Source organism: Protopterus annectens, chromosome 3.part1, assembly GCF_019279795.1.
Source record: "Protopterus annectens isolate FY-2018-M chromosome 3.part1, PAN1.0, whole genome shotgun sequence".
Lineage (NCBI taxonomy): Eukaryota > Metazoa > Chordata > Ceratodontiformes > Protopteridae > Protopterus > Protopterus annectens.
The window spans coordinates 1,010,289,357-1,010,307,031 of record NC_056732.1 but is presented as its reverse complement, the minus strand read 5'-3'; the positions used below and the strand labels follow the sequence as shown (position 1 = coordinate 1,010,307,031).

General features: G+C 41.4%; 1 protein-coding gene across 1 annotated transcript in view; it reads left to right on the top strand.

Annotated features, from left to right (window-relative positions):
- The window catches only part of CSPP1 (centrosome and spindle pole associated protein 1), a 2,775,649-nt gene that overhangs the window by 2,223,823 nt on the left and 534,151 nt on the right, over positions 1 to 17,675 (top strand). Inside the window, exon 20 of the mRNA XM_044066267.1 lies at positions 5,168 to 5,304. Within this exon, the coding sequence (XP_043922202.1) occupies positions 5,168 to 5,304 (137 nt within the window). The remainder of the gene's footprint in view (positions 1 to 5,167; positions 5,305 to 17,675) is intronic.

Here is a 17,675-nt window from a genome sequence, read left to right as displayed (position 1 = left end):
ATCCAAACAAATCCAACTGATACATAACAAAATACTAAATGCATTGTGTATCAAACTTGAAACTGTCACCACTCTATAAGTGAATTTGTTCATATTTCCTTAATACCCACTCCATATTATATGATGGACAAACTAACTGGGAGTGTAATCTGACTAAGAGTGTAACACTATTGTCATATTACCTGTTGGAGCAACAGGTTAGTTACGGTCTATATAAAATCTATTTGAGCCAGGAAGTCTAATGTTACACCTATCATGGGCATCCCAATATTAAAAATGGTTTGATGCTAATATATTCATTAATACCTGGATAGGTGGTTGCATCCAACATTATTTGCCATTTACTTTCCAACTGGCGAAGGAATATTATTCTTTATACTGATTCTTGTTACTGACACGTCTGTCAGCATTCACTAGGAGTCCAGCTCAACTCGAGTTCCAGGTCTGTGGGTGTCGGAAATATCATTTGTTGCTGTTGTGCTCTTATCTTTAGTTCTCAGTTGGATTATGTCCGACCCTGCACCTCCGGATACTTTATTGGGTGGGCACTCAGAGAGGAAGTCACAACATTAAGCGGATTTGGAACTAGTAGGGAAATTAACTGCATCCGTACAAACTGATATTAACACCAGCTCTCCCCAGCGAGTGAGGAATGCCTCGAGTACTCCTCCCTACTTAGCCGAACGAATTGAACTAAATAGTATGGGGGATATTCCTAATGGACAAGGGTTCTGCAAACATACAAAAAACGGCTTCAGGAATCGACATGAGGGATTTGGGAGATAACATCATTTTTCATTCGACTTCAGTTTGTTTCACCAAAAAGAGGAAACGGAGAGACTTGGGGCTGTACCAAAAAGACGTGAAACAAAAAAGACTTATTCTAATGTAACCAAGAAAAATGCCAATAACAAAAATGCAGGTACTGTGTTTAAAGACTTTGTAGCTAGTTCAAACAAATGTACTGTATCAAAAGGAAATTTAGATAAAAATGTGCCTTTTACAAATAGAGAAAACAATGACTTATATATGCAAGATTTTTTAAATGATGAATGTGTGCTAGAACTTGATGAGGGAGTATGTAATTACAGAAATGAACATAACGCATTCAAGCAAACATCAAATATTAGGAGTAAAATTTATCTTTTGGGGAAAAAATTAATACAATTTAAGAGTTTTAAACTGGACAATGTATACCTTGAAAAATGTATTAATTTAAACATTGTACCTAAAGGACTGCGTTTTTTCAAGCTACCCTTAGGGTTTGAATATACTAACATGATTAAGCAAGATTTTAACAAACTATTTGATTTGTTTGGAAGTATGTACATTAAAATGGTTATGAAGCACAATGATGAAAAAGTGGCTAAATTGTACAATGAGATAGAAGAGCTAAATGATGAAATAATGAATGACAAAGAATTTGAGAATTGGCAAGATTTATATTTTAAACAGTTTGAGACAGCTAGTTACAAGATGAGGACGATATACAATAGAAAAATACACAAGTTGGAGAGAGATACAGAATTGTACAGGTTAGGTAGAGTTTATATTTGGCCACAACCAAGGAGAGATAAAGACAATGCCACGTTTCCAGAGCATAGTGAAAGGAAAAGAGTTTACAGTAGACAGGATGGTGATGTAAATTTTTTCCAGCACCAAAGAAACATCAGAAGAGATATCAATAGATATCAATATAGTTAACAACAGCCCATTAGAGGACAATGCATTTAATATAGAGAATGAGTGGACAGCTGATAATTACTTGGTGAATAATGCATCTTTTAGTAACCCCAAGATTTACAATTTCAAAGGTTATATGGTATACAACTATACTAGTTTTGAAATTAAAGAAGAGCTGTTCACTTTGTTCAGCAAAGGAATGAAGTATATACCTACGGGACGTTTCGACCTATTTGATACCATCAAAGAGGTAAAAATGTACTGTCGGAGACTAAACTTGGCCTTCCAGTTTAAAGACTGTGGTAAACTATCCTTGGACTATGATAACAAACTAGCTAAGAAAAGCACATATATACCCCCTAACAATACACAGGTGTCCCTTTATGAACAAGTTGTTTGCAGAGACATTTATGCCGCCTTCAACAACATTAGAAAGGGAGTTGAATCCTATAGTTTATTTAAGGACAACCTTACTATTAATGAAAGGAAAATGTTAAATGACATCATGTCCAACAGTGATGTTAGAATTATGAAACCCGACAAGGGTGGGGGGATTATAGTGACATATACTAATGAATACCAACAGCGAATCCATGAAATTTTGTTTGATTCTGGTAATTATGAAGCTATTTCAAGGAACCAGATTAACATCGGACATAGAAGGATAGACCTAGTCACAGAAGAGTTCTTGCTGGACAACAGGATTACTGAAGAATTATACAATTTTTTAAGGAATGAATATCCCGTTCTGGCTCATATAATTGGTATTCCCAAGATCCACAAAAACATCCAGAATCCACCATTAAGACCCATTATATCTGGGTCCAAGTTGAAAACTTTTAACCTTGGTGTTACAGTGGACCACTGGACAAAACATATATATGATAAAGTCCCACACCTTATTAAAGATTCTTGGGATTTATTAAAAAAACTGAACCAAGATGTTTGGAATGAGGGCTTAACATTCATAACAGTGGATGTCAAGGATTTATTTTCCTGTATACCCAAGGATTTAGGACTTGAATACTTTAGCAACAGCTTGGTGAAATATTGTATACTTGGGACAAGATACAACTGATCACGTGTATGATGGAACTCATACTTGACCATAATTACATCGAGTTCCAGGGTGAAACCTTTAGGCAAACCAAGGATCTTGTCCATATTTGCTAATTTAGTTATGTTGGAATGGGAGAACCAGTATATATTTACCAGTGAATATTATAATAACATGCTGCTGTACACTCGGTTTTTAGATGACATATTAATTGTATGGAAGGGCGAAACAGAAAATATCCAGAATTTCATCAACTACATTAATAATACAACTGAATTCTTAAAATTTACTCATTCTATAGATAAAAATGGAATTGCATATTTAGATATTTACATCAGTTCTGATGATCAAGGATATATTTCAAAACTATACAGGAAGCCCACATTTTCAAACGACTATATATATTATGGAAGCTGTCATCCCCCCCACATGTTTAAAAACATAGTAAAGGGCCAATGTGTGAGAGCAGCAAGGATGTCGAAATTATGTCCAATGAACTTGATATTATAGAACAGCTATTTCTAGACAGAGGATATCCTAAAGCAATGTTGACTGATGTATTAAATTATGTAAAATCTCAATGGGGAAAGAAATATAGACCATTATTAGGTCAACAAGATATTGGAAAACAAGTCACTAATACATTCAATAGACGTGTATGTGTCATTATGTATAATCCATTCACTAACATCATCAAAGAAATATTAAATAGACATTGGTATGTATTTAACCTTGAAGGTGAAGCTAAGGACATTATAGGTGATACCCCAAATATTATTTACAAATCTGGTTGTAATATAAAAAGAATGATTGAAAGAAACAACAAGAAAACCAAGGTGAAATATGGAAGAAATAAGGGTACAATAAAATGTGGTACCTGTAAACAATGCCAGTATATTAATGAAGAGAACAGTATTAAGTTGACCAATACTACCCACAGTATATGTAAGTTTAAATCAGGAAATTGTAATAGTAGTGGGATTGTTTAATGCATACTATGTTGGTAAAACAAAACCAGGATTTATGAACACAAAATTAAAAAAGGAGACGTGAAAAATGCTCTAAGTAAACACACAATGACTAAAGGCAAGGACCATGGATTTAAATTTGCTATACTAGATCAGGTGGACAACAGTGTGGGGAATGGAAATTGGAAGGCCAAATTAGGAGCGTTGGAAAGTAAATGGCAAATAATGTTGGATGCAACCACCTATCCAGGTATTAATGAATATATTAGCATCAAACCATTTTTAATATTGGGATGCCCATGATAGGTGTAACATTAGACTTCCTGGCTCAAATAGATTTTATATAGACCGTAACTAACCTGTTGCTCCAACAGGTAATATGACAATAGTGTTACACTCTGTCAGATTACACTCCCAGTTAGTTTGTCCATCATATAATATGGAGTGGGTATTAAGGAAATATGAACAAATTCACTTATAGAGTGGTGACAGTTTCAAGTTTGATACACAATGCATTTAGTATTTTGTTATGTATCAGTTGGATTTGTTTGGATAGTTTAACATATCCTGACATTTTTTAACAAATAGTTATGTTTTTTAATAATATGTACGTTTACATTGAGTTTTCTTATATTGTGAGTTATTAATTGTGGGATGCCTATTGTATAATGAACTTGCCATTGTAATAATTTTTTTAAGTATGTTTTTACATAATATAGATATTTATAATATATACAGATATTGAAATTGGATAGGGACTGAATAGTATTTAGTTAGTGTGATCCTAGTAGAAATTGTACATCTAGTCAGTAATTTTGTAATTTTGTGATTATACTAATTGAACAATTATGCAACATCTATTAAGGTTTCAAAATGTTTGGTATTTAAGGAAGGGATGCTGAAATACTCTTTGTTCTGATGAAATCTGCTAAGGGCAGATGAAAGCGATTGCATTGCTTCAACTCAGTACATATTAATGCATCTTTGTGCCTTGTTTTTGCTGTATGTGGATATGGACTGCATTTCGTCTAAGTGTTTGTGAATAAACACCTGTTAAAACTGAATATTATTCTTTATACTGATTCTTGTTACTGACACGTCTGTCAGCATTCACTAGGAGTCCAGCTCAACTCGAGTTCCAGGTCTGTGGGTGTCGGAAATATCATTTGTTGCTGTTGTGCTCTTATCTTTGCTTTATTGATAACAGGATTACTGTGTTAGGCTCCAAAGTCCATTTGAAATAATTTTCGAAAGTAACTGTTTTTTTTTTTCTTTGTACTTATGCCGAAATATAACACACAAAAGTAACTTACTTTTTGTATTGCTATATTTGTTGAGCAGGAAAACTGCAGTAGTAGTGAAGCAAATTTAAAAGGTTTTCTAAATTGATTCTGGGCTGTCTTTGCTAGTGTTAACTTCAATATGCTTATGTATTGTTTTTCTTACTTTTTTGTTACAGGAGGAAAGAAAAAAATGCAGATGTATTTGATATGGCTAGATTTCGCATACAAGCTCCAGTTAGAAGGCCTTCAGCCAAAGGAATGAAAACTACTAACATTCAAAATATTCGGGAATTTAATGAACTTAAATATAGAGGTATTGCCAATTTTGTGTAATTTGTCATCTGCTTTTTTTTTTCTTTTATGAGTGAAGAGCAACTAAACAGTGGCTTTGATTTATTGACCAATATGTTAGTATTATTAAGCATTATCATCATAATTATGAAGAACTTAAAAAAATAACACCATTGTAAGTATTTAGTATTTTAGTAAACCTTAATACACTGCTTTTACAAGAACTGTCATCCTTATATCCCACAGAGATTTCCTCCTCAAGGCCCTTAAATTTCGATGTTATTTAATTCCATTGCATCTCCTGTTTTCCTTTAAAAGTAATTATCTGAACAGTACTGGGTGTATTGTTGTAGCCTCCTAGTTACATCAGTGCATTTGTGAGAGACAGATTTTCTTACCTGTAAGGATGAAATGGGTAAGAAAAAAAAGTTTATCAGACTGTCTCCAGTACACTAAAACTGACAAGCATTCATCACAGGGCATCAGAATCTTTGCCCACCTTGGCATATTTTAACTTTTCTAATAGCAACAGGAAAATCTTTTCTCAGAATTTGCAGGCCATATGCCTTATAGACAATATACAGTTTCTCAAATGTTGTGTTGCATATAGCCTATTTCAGTGATTTATTAGTTCATCTGGTTCGGAATGCATCGACAATGAAATTGGGAAAAACTGGTGAAACTGATGATGATACAGACAAGACTATGGCCTATCTGATTACTTTCAAGGCTTATATGTCTTCCACGTTAGCAGCAGTTTCAAAAGAAATCACATGCCTGGTAAATGCCGTCACCATTTATTCATCACTGTAGCCTGCTAGTGCAGCCTGTACACCCACTGCAATAGTTGGCCCCTGCAATTTTGAGAATCACAGCTGTTGGGCTAGGCTACCTTGAAAATTAACTGAATTGACATTGTGGATGGTCCCTACAGTTGGGCTAGCTTCTCAACCAGTCAGCTTTTGTAATCTTTTTCTGAAGTTTTCAATATTAGGATATATATGTATGGATGCATGCCTGTGAAAATGTGTATGTCATGGTTTTATGTATTGACTAAGCACAATCGTCCCCTGTATCCACCATCTTTTGCTTTTACAACTTAAATTTCTATCTGTAAGACATTTATTTTGGTGAAAATTTGAAATCTGAGGAGAGCACTTGTCAGCATTCAGCTGGTGGGCTGCAGTTTGACCTAAGATTCTGCTTAGCGGATGTGTGTAGACTTAGGGGCTCAGATCATCCTTAAGTGGCAGGGGTTTAATTCCAGTGTGCAGGCCTTGCTTTCTCTGGGGATTTGGGAATTTGAAAAGATGCGGCCCTAACTTCCGTACTAGGGCTGCACTGTGGCATATCCATACCACATTTTTCCTGACTGGCTGTTTTAATTTTTACATCCTTTACAAGCCCTAGCCCAGTGGCTACCTTACCTTAACTGAGATGACCCATTTACTCTGGTGCAACAGGAGCCAGATATTTCCAGGCTAGACTAAATTACTGCAGCCCATATGTTCCTGTCTGGAAATCCCTGTCAGTTCTTTTTTCTTCAGTGAGAGCCAGGTAGTAGGGAGCAGGCCAGCTTGCTTGGTGGTCCCAGGGAGTGGCCTAACCCCACCCCCCCAGTAGCACCTCAAACAATCAATCATTGCATTCTGAAGGGAAATGTGTCTCTGCATACCTGGTAACCCTCAGCTGTGTAGTGGAAATACACTGATGCTTGTTCCAGCTCAAACTGATTGGAACTCATCCTCCTGGCCCAACGTCTGCTGCACCTGAACCACTAATTGAACGCTGGTCACCTGAGTTGGCTGATTAAATGGATTTAATTATCTAGCTCGATTATGGGGAGCAGCCCTGTTTGACTCATCAGGTCATAGATCAAAGGTACTCTGGGCCAAGATTGCTTCTAGGGTCACTGCAATTAACGCAGGTCAAGGGGGATTAACAAAGTGATTACACACCAGGGTCCATGTCCCAGATCCGAGTTTTAGATAACTTGTTCTGAGTTTTCTGGAACCTGGAGTTGCGGTTGCTGAAGTTCACCTAGAATAATAATTGATTGGATACTAAATCTCAGCTTGGCACAAGCCTGTTCTGTCAATATGTGCAGCACATGCAGCCCAATTCTCCATGTTTGCTTCTGGTGTAATTTAGATCCTGTGATTTGAGAGTTTGGTGCTTCCTTTCTGATTAGTTATCTTCAGGAGTCATGTACAGGGACTTTTTTAGATATATAAAGCTTTAGAATAGTGGAGCTCTTTTGACTCCTTATGAGACGGAGCCTTTTTAAGGAGGTTATGTGGTATTTGGACTCTTGCATTTGTTTGTGCTGGTATTGGATCTGAGCTGAGTCGTCTCTGAATGCCATGGTCATTCATGTAATGTAGCTGCATTTATTTTTGTTGGTATACAAACCTGGAGGTACTCTCACTTTTGCCTACTTTTTCTTTCCAGATGGTACTACTTGGTATCTTCCTCCAGCAGACTGGATTTCAGACTTTGTTTTTCCCCACCAAAGGGCTAACATTTCTGTGGTTGTGGGTGGACTGTTGGAATTGCTGCAACTATCCTCCCTGGAGCTACAAAAGACGGAACAAAGTAAGGGGTGTACAGGGAAAATAAATTAATCTGATGCTGTTAATCTTCATTCATTCCTTACTGATGGGTGTCAGTTCCATCCTCAGAACCGAGTCAGCCTTATAACAAGCTCATGCCAGCCAAAACACTCTCGGGCTAAACTTTTACCCACAGTGCCCTTCTCCCGTTTCCCCAAATCTTGTTTGCTGCATAGCCATAAAGACATATCAAGCCAGCTCTTACCTAAGTACTTCAGATTTTTTCATCTAAAAATGCCAAATTCTGACACCCGTGTATCCTGTGTGGGTGTCCCTCATCTCTCACTTCAGCCTCCTTGTACTATTTGTAAAGAGTTCAGCTCTCGAACCCTTAATGAGAGAAAGAATTAGTTGATTTTAAAGGGCCTTCTCAAGACGCCCTTCTCAGAGGCTATTTCTGGGTTGGAGGGCTCACCCCCCTCCTAGTAAAGAGCACAATAAGATACCTCATTCGGTTCCTTCCTCATCCTCTGGTGAGAAGAAGCAGGAACCAAGACAAAAAAAATACCCAAATTGACGTCTTTGGCCCCAGGGCCCAAACTGGCATCCACGGCACCATCTTTGGTACCAACTTCGCTGCAGTCTTCAAAAATTGTGACTTCAGCACCAACCACTGTACCGACAATGTCTGTGGCACCGATCTTGACTAAATTGATTATCTCCACCCCAGTGCCGTCTTTGCAAATTGTGACCTCGACACCGACCACAGCACCACCGACCATGTCTACAGCACCAAGCCTGCCTCCAGATGTCTCTCAGGCACCACACACTTTCCCCATACATGTCTCTAGTTTCGAGACCTTGATGTCGATAGACCATTCTGCTCTGACCCGATATTCTCACCCATGGTGAATCCTTTCTTTGGGCAGCAGTTTAGCCCCTTTTTTAGAACAGTCTGACTCCCATCGGGGATATCGACACAATCAACCAGGAGCCTCTCAGAACTGGATGTGGTGCGTCTTGTGGATCAGCTGCTGATGGCTAGAGAGTTTACAACACCTTTCAAAACTCCCCTCCCATTTGGAATTGGAAGTGTATCTCCACGGACTCAAACATGTTCTCTTCCTTTGACCTCTGTGCAGGCATCAAAGCTTTCTGCACCAACACCTCTTTCAGTGCCCATTTATTTGGTTCCACTGGTGGCCTCACTGTGGTTCCGAAGCCAACCCTTTGGTCTTTGGCTCACTCAAAGCCGGGCCATTCTCGGGATTGTGACTGGACTGTGGGCACTGGGACACCTAGTACAGCATCAGTTTTTTCCACGGTACTGTCTACTACGGTTCCGAGAGTCCTGACAGTACCTAGTACTCTTGGGGCTCCTTCCTTGGGAACAGGCTAATTGGAGTGGGGTGTGACCCCGGTTACAAGGTTGTCCTTCTCTGTTCCCAGCTCCCATCTCTTCAGGTGGGACAGCTTTCCAAGCGATGGAGAGGGCCCTTGCCCCTGCAGGCAAATGGTCGGCACTGGAATACCAGTTATGTCCTCCTCTGAGCCGGAGCTGACACAAGCCACTGCTTCGGGACATCGAGCACAAGAGCCTTAAGATACAATACCGCAGGGTGCCCCCTCTTCAGAGTCTTCTTCAGAAGCCTTCTGAAGAGGTACCACGCAAGAGGAAGCATGTGGACTCATCTGAGGAGTCCCTCACCGAAGACGGACTATTATAAAGTGGAGGGGTCCCCACGGTCGCCCCCTGATGATGTCTCCTTTGCAGGCATACTGGAAATCTTGAAACAGTGGGGTGACAGGAAGTCCACCAATGCCTCCTCCATGGAGTCTGTATTCTTGCAGGGTTTTGTGCTCGACCCTCTACTTCCTGGGTGACCCCGCCTGCAGATGAGCTAGCACAACTCGTCGTGCAGCAAGCATGGAGGATTCCTGATATTGCTGAACCAATCCCACGGAGGCCAGACAAATTTTATCCCCTCCTGAGCAAAATCCACAATGGTCCAAGGGCCTCCCTGTAGATGCTATGTTGGTGGCAGCAGACATTAGGAAGGAGCTTGCTGAGGAGAGCCAGACTGTCCACCCCTCAAACAGGGAGTTTTGGGTGGAAGACAGGTTAGGGAAGCGAGTATTTGCATCATCAACCTTTGCCATTAGGTCTTTGAACTATTTGGCACACTTCACTAGGCTTCAGAGAGACCTAGTCTTGGAACTCTCTGAAACCTTAGCAGGAGCAGTTTTTGATTAGGTACGTGACAAAGTTGCCTCACAGCTTGTGACCCTGAAATCCATATCCAACTCCTCTGTGCAGTTGATTTCTCACGCTACTGAAAGAGCAGCTAGAGTGTCGGGTTCAGGCTGTGTCAGATGTCACGCCTGTATTTGCCTTTGTGACTTTGCGAACCCTTTTAAGTCTTCTTTCATAATGCTGCAGTGGAAGCTTCTTCTCTTTTTGGCCCGAAAATGAAAGAAACATTGGCCAGGTGTGAAAAGGACGGCAAGACCCTGTCTGCCATGGGCATACGTTTTTCAACCCCTCAATGACCCTACTGTAGGAATCAGAGGAGTGGAAAGATGTAGCATAAGAAATCTCAGGGTCCTTTCCATGACACACATGGTATGTTTACTCACTGGGGCAGAGGGCATAACTCATCAGAAGAGGCCCCTACAGAGGCATAGGGAGTCCATGTAACCAGGGGTCCAGAGATTCTTTCTCGGGGCAGCCCTACCAGTGCTCCTGAAGAGTGGCCCGATTGCTTTCTTCTGTAAGCAATTGAGGGATGTTTTTCTCTGCACCACCCTGCCTGGCAAATGATAACCACAAATTCTTGGGTGCAGAAGATCATAGCCAGAGGTCATCACATACCATTCAACATTTACCCAAGGTCATCAAGTCAAATTCCTGATGTTCCACCCAGTCAAAGGGAAGCAGCAGCTCTAGAGATAAGAAAGCTGTTTCAAAAAAGAGTCATACAAACAATCCCACCAGACCAAAAAGGCTCCAGATTTTACTCAAGATTCTTTTTAGTGCCAAAACAGACAGGGAACTGGAGACAAATTCTGGATCTCAGCATTCTAAAGAAACGTGTCAAAGAGGAAAAATTTGATCGGATTGGGATCTAATCCCGCATTAAGGTTTCTGCTCAAAAAAAGCCTCTGCTTTCCTTATCACAGGCAAATTCGATCTGAGGTAACCGGGAGAAGGGCACTGTGGGTAAAAGCTTAGCTCGAGAGTTTTTTGGCTGGCATGAGCTTGTTATAAGGCCAACTCAGTTCCAAGGATGGAACAGACACCCATCAGTAAGGAATGAATGAAGATGAACAACACAGATGGAATTTTATGGTAAGAACATAATTTCTTTCTTTTTTTGACATGCTGGGACTTGGGCATACCTGTCCAGGTTCCAGAGGTTCCTGATGGAAAGGACATAGCCTGTCTGGAAGCAGTCCTTTGGAGAGTGAAATCAGGGAGGACTTCATCTTCTCCTGGAAGTAGCCATGCTGGTGCACTTAAACTTTGTCTTTATATTCTCCAGTGGATGCTTTGGCTAGCATGACAAGCGTGGCCTGTGTGCACACATTTCTTGGCTTGGCTACATTCTCCCCCTTGGAGAATAGCCAGGATAGCTTATTGTTGGACACTCTGCACAGGGCTTTCAGACCCAGTTTGATGGCTTCTTAGTTACTAGTCAGTTCCCTTACATTTTCGGGGCCTGCTTCACCACCAGCAGACTTCCTCTTCCCTTCTTCCTATACAAACAGGGATAGAAGGTATGCTGAGCACATGGTCTTATACTCTGTACTGGTTTCCGATTCACGACTTTCAGGTTTTTCATAGTGCCCTAACCTAACCCATTTAAAGAGGATGAGTGTGACTTTTGAAGAGATTTTGGAGTGTCACTTTTGGGACCTGCAGTGGAAGAGCCTTTCTGGTCTCACTGTTACTTTCACTGATCATTTGAAGAAGCCAGGGAGCAGGCTCAGATTCTACAGTCCAGTGGGTAAAGGAGCCCTCGCCCTTTTCCTCCCAGTCTTGGCCTAAAGTCTTTGTGGTCCTTGACCATTAGGGTTAATTTCCCTCTTTTCTCTCTGGAAAAAAAAAGACCAGTAGGGCATGGGGGCGGGGGTGCTTGTTCTGAATATACATTCCCTCAGGAAGGTTGAGATTATTCACTTGGTCCATAAACTCAGAGCATTTTGAGATCTTGCTTTGTGAGTAAGAGCTTTAGGGGAGTTTTATCTATTCTGCATCCCATTCCAGGGGGAAACAATGGCATTACATGGTCTTGGACTTATAGGATTGCAGACTGTTGTCTGTTGCGACTCCCCCAAATTCCTAGTGGCAGACCTTTGGGATTCTCTTAGCTGAATGGTGCCACCCCTGCCTGTCTCCTACCCTTATGGTTAACCTACTTGGACTGTTGTCTCTGAGGTGTACACTGCAGTGTCTGTGAGCAGGTGCTGGCTTGATGTTGGGGACTGCCCTTCATTCTGGTGATGGAAGAGTTGGTGGAAGGAAGCTTATCTGGCCTCCCATTATAAGGGCCTTTGATTTTGGGTGGAGTGCACATAGGTTTGGGCAGAGGTCTGTTGAATTTGGAATTGGTTTTCCCTCTTCCTTTTTAAGGGCATTGTATGATTATGTGGAAATGGCTGTGTTTACTCCCCCCTCCTTTCTGGGTGGGTTTTTATACTTGGCCTGAGAGCCTGTTAAAGTCTGGGGAAGTGATTCATTTCAGGAAGCTGAAGGGGTTGGTTTTCTTCTGTACCGCTGTGGTCAAGAACTTCTTTTCTTGGGATTCTGTAGCTCTTGGAGGGGCTTGACTAGAGTTCCCAATTTGGCTGCCTCTTAGTCACGCCCTCCTCCTCCTTTTTGGGGTCAAAATTCTCCACTTGGCTTCAAGATATAGCAAGCCTCCTTTTCTGGCTAGGGGGATTCATACTTTTCCTTCGGGGTTCCCTCTTCTCTACTGTTCTAACCACAATGCTTTTTTCAGGGACTTGGGTGTACCCTATGCACTTTGGTTGAGACGGAGGTGGATTGGGGTAGATATGATTACCCATAGTGATTTTGTACCCCCCCCCCCTCAAGGCCTGAGAATAGCTGCTTTATGAGGGGAGCTTGAGCCTTTTTTTTTTGTCTTGTGCCAAAGACCTATAGAGGGTTTGAAGCTGCTAGAAAGCTTCTGCTTGTGTTTGTGAGAGTAATTTTCCAGAGGAGTACCCTGTGCCTTTGTTTTTGTAGAATGGCTGTAGGTGCCCAAGGGTTCTTTTTGTGCTGATGAGTCTCCCCTGCACTGATCTGGATGGGGTCACAGATCCTGCCCTTCATCACAGGTAGGACAGGATGAGAGCACAAAACTGACTGTCAGCACTGTTTAGTGTGGGTAGTCCCTCCATTTTTCCAGAAGGTCCTACCTGGGATTGCTGAGCTGGTTCAACCAGCATCCTTGTGATCTGTAAGGTCCCATGATACTGAGGAATGAAAATTTGAGAGTTGTTCCATTTCTGGCAACTCTGCCTCATCAGTGATCTAGTGCTTGGCATCCTGGGCTTTCCAGCATCCCTTTCCACTTTTGTGAAAGCAGATGATTTCCATCCCTGCTCAAGCCATTCAGAGAATATTGCTTCTCCTGATGGCAGTCCACCCCATGAAGGCACCAGGGGAGTGAGAAGGGCTTTGGCCTCTTGTGTCACAGGATGCTTTGTTTACTGCCCCCAAGCAGCAGTCATACTGCTTCTCTATGAATAGTTGCTTCTTTTTCCTCCTTGGTTTGTATTTGGCAGGTTTGGCACCATGGCTTGTTTGTACTGAGCTTGAGCTGAGGGGAGCTACCAGCCACAACTCTGAGCTGAGATGCCAGGAGACTAGAGTTTTCTGAGCTTCCAAAAAAACATAATTTGCTTGTTTTTTCTTATCTGTACTATTTACTGCACTTTTTATTGCCTGCCAGCTACTTTTGTACTGTATTTATATACTGTGTACTAAGCTACACTGTTGTACTGCAATTGTCTGCATTGCTGCGCTGTTAAGTTGAATTTTATTGCTGTTTTCACTGTTTACAAAGCTCTCTTTGCTATTTTTCACTGTTGTAAAGCTCTCTTTTCTGCTTGTTCTGGTTTTCCCACTAAGCAGTGTTTTAAATAACTGTCTGTTAGCTGTTTAAAACACTCTTTAAAGCCTCCTTGCTGATGATCTGCTGTTTTAAACATTTTTTTAGTAACTCACTGCTATTTTTCTGTGTTAAACATTCTATAGTGGTTTCCTGCTGAAACTAGGGTTGCTAGTAGCTGTAGCATAGTCCAGATACTGGATTGCTTCATCCGGGTCTGTTTGTAGTGGTTGGTTGTTCTGAGCACATTTTCCAGGCCATCTTAGATTGGAAGGGGTCTGTCATCACTTTAGTGAGAGGATTGTGCTGATTGTGTTATGTCTGGTAAAGGGAGGTTGGTCTAGGGCTTGGTAAAAGCATCCTCATTGGTCCTTTTGAATTTTTCTCAAATATTTTTTCAAGTTTTTAACTTCTGGTATTTAGACCCTGCATTTGAGCAGGTTTCCGCTTGTTTGCACATTGTGCAGCACCATACACTGCTGCACAATAATTCGGACAGTTAAATTCAACAATTTTTCCCTTGGATACAACAGAAGCACACTAGTGTAGCCCTCATCCTTGGTGCTTTCCCAGTCAAAAATACTGCTAGTGAGCTGTAACCTAATTAAACCACTAGCAAAAAAAAAAAAGGCAGTAATATCCATCCACTGACCTCATTCGTGATTGATTCTGAAAAACCACCTCTAGTGACAACGGTCTTCACCGTAGCATTATGGATAGTTGCACTACCCTTGTTTCTCTTGCCAATCTTGTTGACTTGGGTCTCTTGAGGCAGTGTAGTAATTGCCTCATGTACACTGACAACCCTCTACTAATAACAGTGAAAATAGAAAGAAGAGCTTCTACTAATAACTTAACCTAGTACAGAGTGCGAGAGATGTATCTAGACCAATCCATGCTCTCGCACTCAAAACAATAACACAGAAAAGGTTGTCAACTCACCCACCACTACATATGCATATAGTACCACTACTCATACACATAGTGCACATCAAATCCAAAAATCTACATAAGTGGAGGTTCTCGCCAAAATATTAACAAAACACCAGAGACCTCCAAACACAAGACTGCTATAACTAACACAGTCCCCACAGCATCCATGGCACATAGCAACACCAGTGTCTCACCCACCAAGTCTGTAAGGCATAACACTCAAAAACCAAATTTTCTTGTCATTGGAGACTCAATAATGAGACGCAAGAATGTCCCACTCACCAGGTTGGACAAAGAGAAAGTCACGGTCAGCTGCATGTCCAGTGCCAGGATATGTCAGATCACGCATGCATTCAGGTCTCTCAGCAACAAGTACCATTATGACTCTGTCATAGTTCATGGTGGTGTAAATAATCTAAGATGTACCTCACTGGACTGTATGAAGAGAGACGTGGTTGAGCTCTCCGAGTACGTGTCCAAGGCAGGTGTGTCCCTAGCCTTGAGCAGCATACTGCCCTCACATAGAATGATGCCACAGTATAAACAAAAAAAATGATAGATTTCAGTAATTGGCTTAGTTTTTGGTGTCATTCAAAGGGGATCCAGTTCCTGTCAGCCTGGGAAGCCATGGTCGACAAATCTCATTGCTTTGCCTGAGACAGTTTACACCTGGCACCTCTAGGCTTTTGGCTGCTGGCAAAGGCTGTTTGCCTCCCCATAGTGCCCTTTTAGGCAAGGTTTCAAAAACAACATTACTAAAGTGAAATTAGTGAATCAGAACAAACTAAGGATCATGCTGCTAAATGCTAGGAGCTTAGGCCAAAATCTGCATTCCCTGGAAAGCACTTCTATCACTAAAAGATGTAGATGTCTGTGCAGTCACAGAAACTTGGTTGAAGGCTTCAGAGAGTACTTTGACTTTGCAAAGCTGAAATGTCTTCCACACCTTTAGACTGCAAAATGAATGTGTGAAAACCAAAGGAGGTTGTGGCTCAATCTATATTGGAGATAAATTCACCTCCCGTCTAGTTAGACTGGTCAACTTCATGGAGTTGCTCCGTGTTCAGATTATGGTGGGTAAGACCCTCATTCAAGTCTTAGCCAGTTATGGAACTCCCTCCATGGGTCATGACACCCGCAAAGCCTACTTGACCAAACTGTAGACAATCCAAATTTTGTCAAACACACTGGTTATGGGGGATTTCAATTATCCCATCATCAACTGGGAAACCTATGCTAGCCCTAACACTCTAGTGCAAAAGTTCCCTGACTTGGTTAATTCAAATGCCCTGGAACAAATTGTTCATACCCGGACAAGAGGAACAAACATTCTAGATTTGGTCCTCACTAACCTTTGAGCTGGCACTAACACCAGCACTCACAAAGGATGAAAAAAGACTAAAAAACTTCATCATGTCAAACTGTACCCTCCTAGGTGAAGGTATAAATGCATTCCAAGCCCCACCCCAAGCTGGAAGCATACACAAAAGCCCTATACAGTCACTTGCATAAGTGTATAAACTCAGCTGTAACAGAAAGAATCAAAGCCAGAGCTGCGAGTAAAAACAAGCTGCTGTAGTGGACATCCAGCATCAACATACTTTACAATAAATGCAAAAAGTTGCTGTCCAGGAAATCAAAGGCAAGGTCTCAACAGTGGAAACACACCCTTCTCAACCTCAGCAGGCAAATAAGACAACTTGTCAAATCTTCTAAGGGCTCCTTTGAGAGAAAATTAGCAAGTACAGTCAACGATAACCATAGGGCCTTTTACAGCTACGTACGTAGTCTAAAAGTTAGGACCCAAGCATGTGCAGAACTAGTGACCAATGGTATCTCACACACTGACCCCACAGAGATAGCAAACCTACTAGCAGATAAGTTTGGTGATAATTTCACTCCATTATCCCCTCCTAACTTATCACAAACCTTCCCCCAACCCCCCCCCCCCAATCCTACATATCTGAAGAGCAGGTCCTCAAAGCCTTGTCTAAGGCAAACACCACAGATTTTGTGGGACCAGACAACATCCCAGGCTGTCTCCTAAACAGGCTAAAACATGAACTAGCATCACCGTTAAGTACCCCTTTCAATCATAGCCTAACCACAGGCTTTGTTCCTGCGGAATGGAGAACAGCAACAGTTATTCCCATCCACAAAGGTGGCCTAGCAACAGACCCAGGGAATTACAGACCCATAAGCCTGACCAGCTTCATCTATAAAGCCATGGGATGTATCATTATGGACTCCATAAATGAAGACATAGGTGACCTCCAAATGCTGGATCCTACCCAATTTGGTTTTGTCAAGGGTAGACCCTGCCTGTTAAATCTGGTGGATTTCTTTGAAAATGTGACCAGGGCCATTGACGATGGCAGATCTGTTTACACAGCATACCTCGACTTGGCAAAGGCTTTTGATACAATACCACATTCAGGCATTACCGATAAACTTAGCAAACTGAATGTAAACCCCTTTGTTGTAAGATGGGTTGCTAACGGGCTCACAAATTGGACACAAACTATCATAGTGGGTGACTCCACATCAACCAGAAGACCAGCAGGGTACCATAGGGGTCAGTGCTGGTCCCCCTGCTGTTTGGTATATACTTTTCAGAAGTTCAGGTCAAAACTAAGGGATTGTGGCTGACCAAGTATGCAGACGACTGCAAACTAGATGTAATCATTGAATCCCCAAATTATGTCTGCATACTCCAGGAGAGCTTCATGCAGACCACTGACTGGTGTATTACTCCTGGTCTCAAACTGAATTCAAAGGAATGCATCATC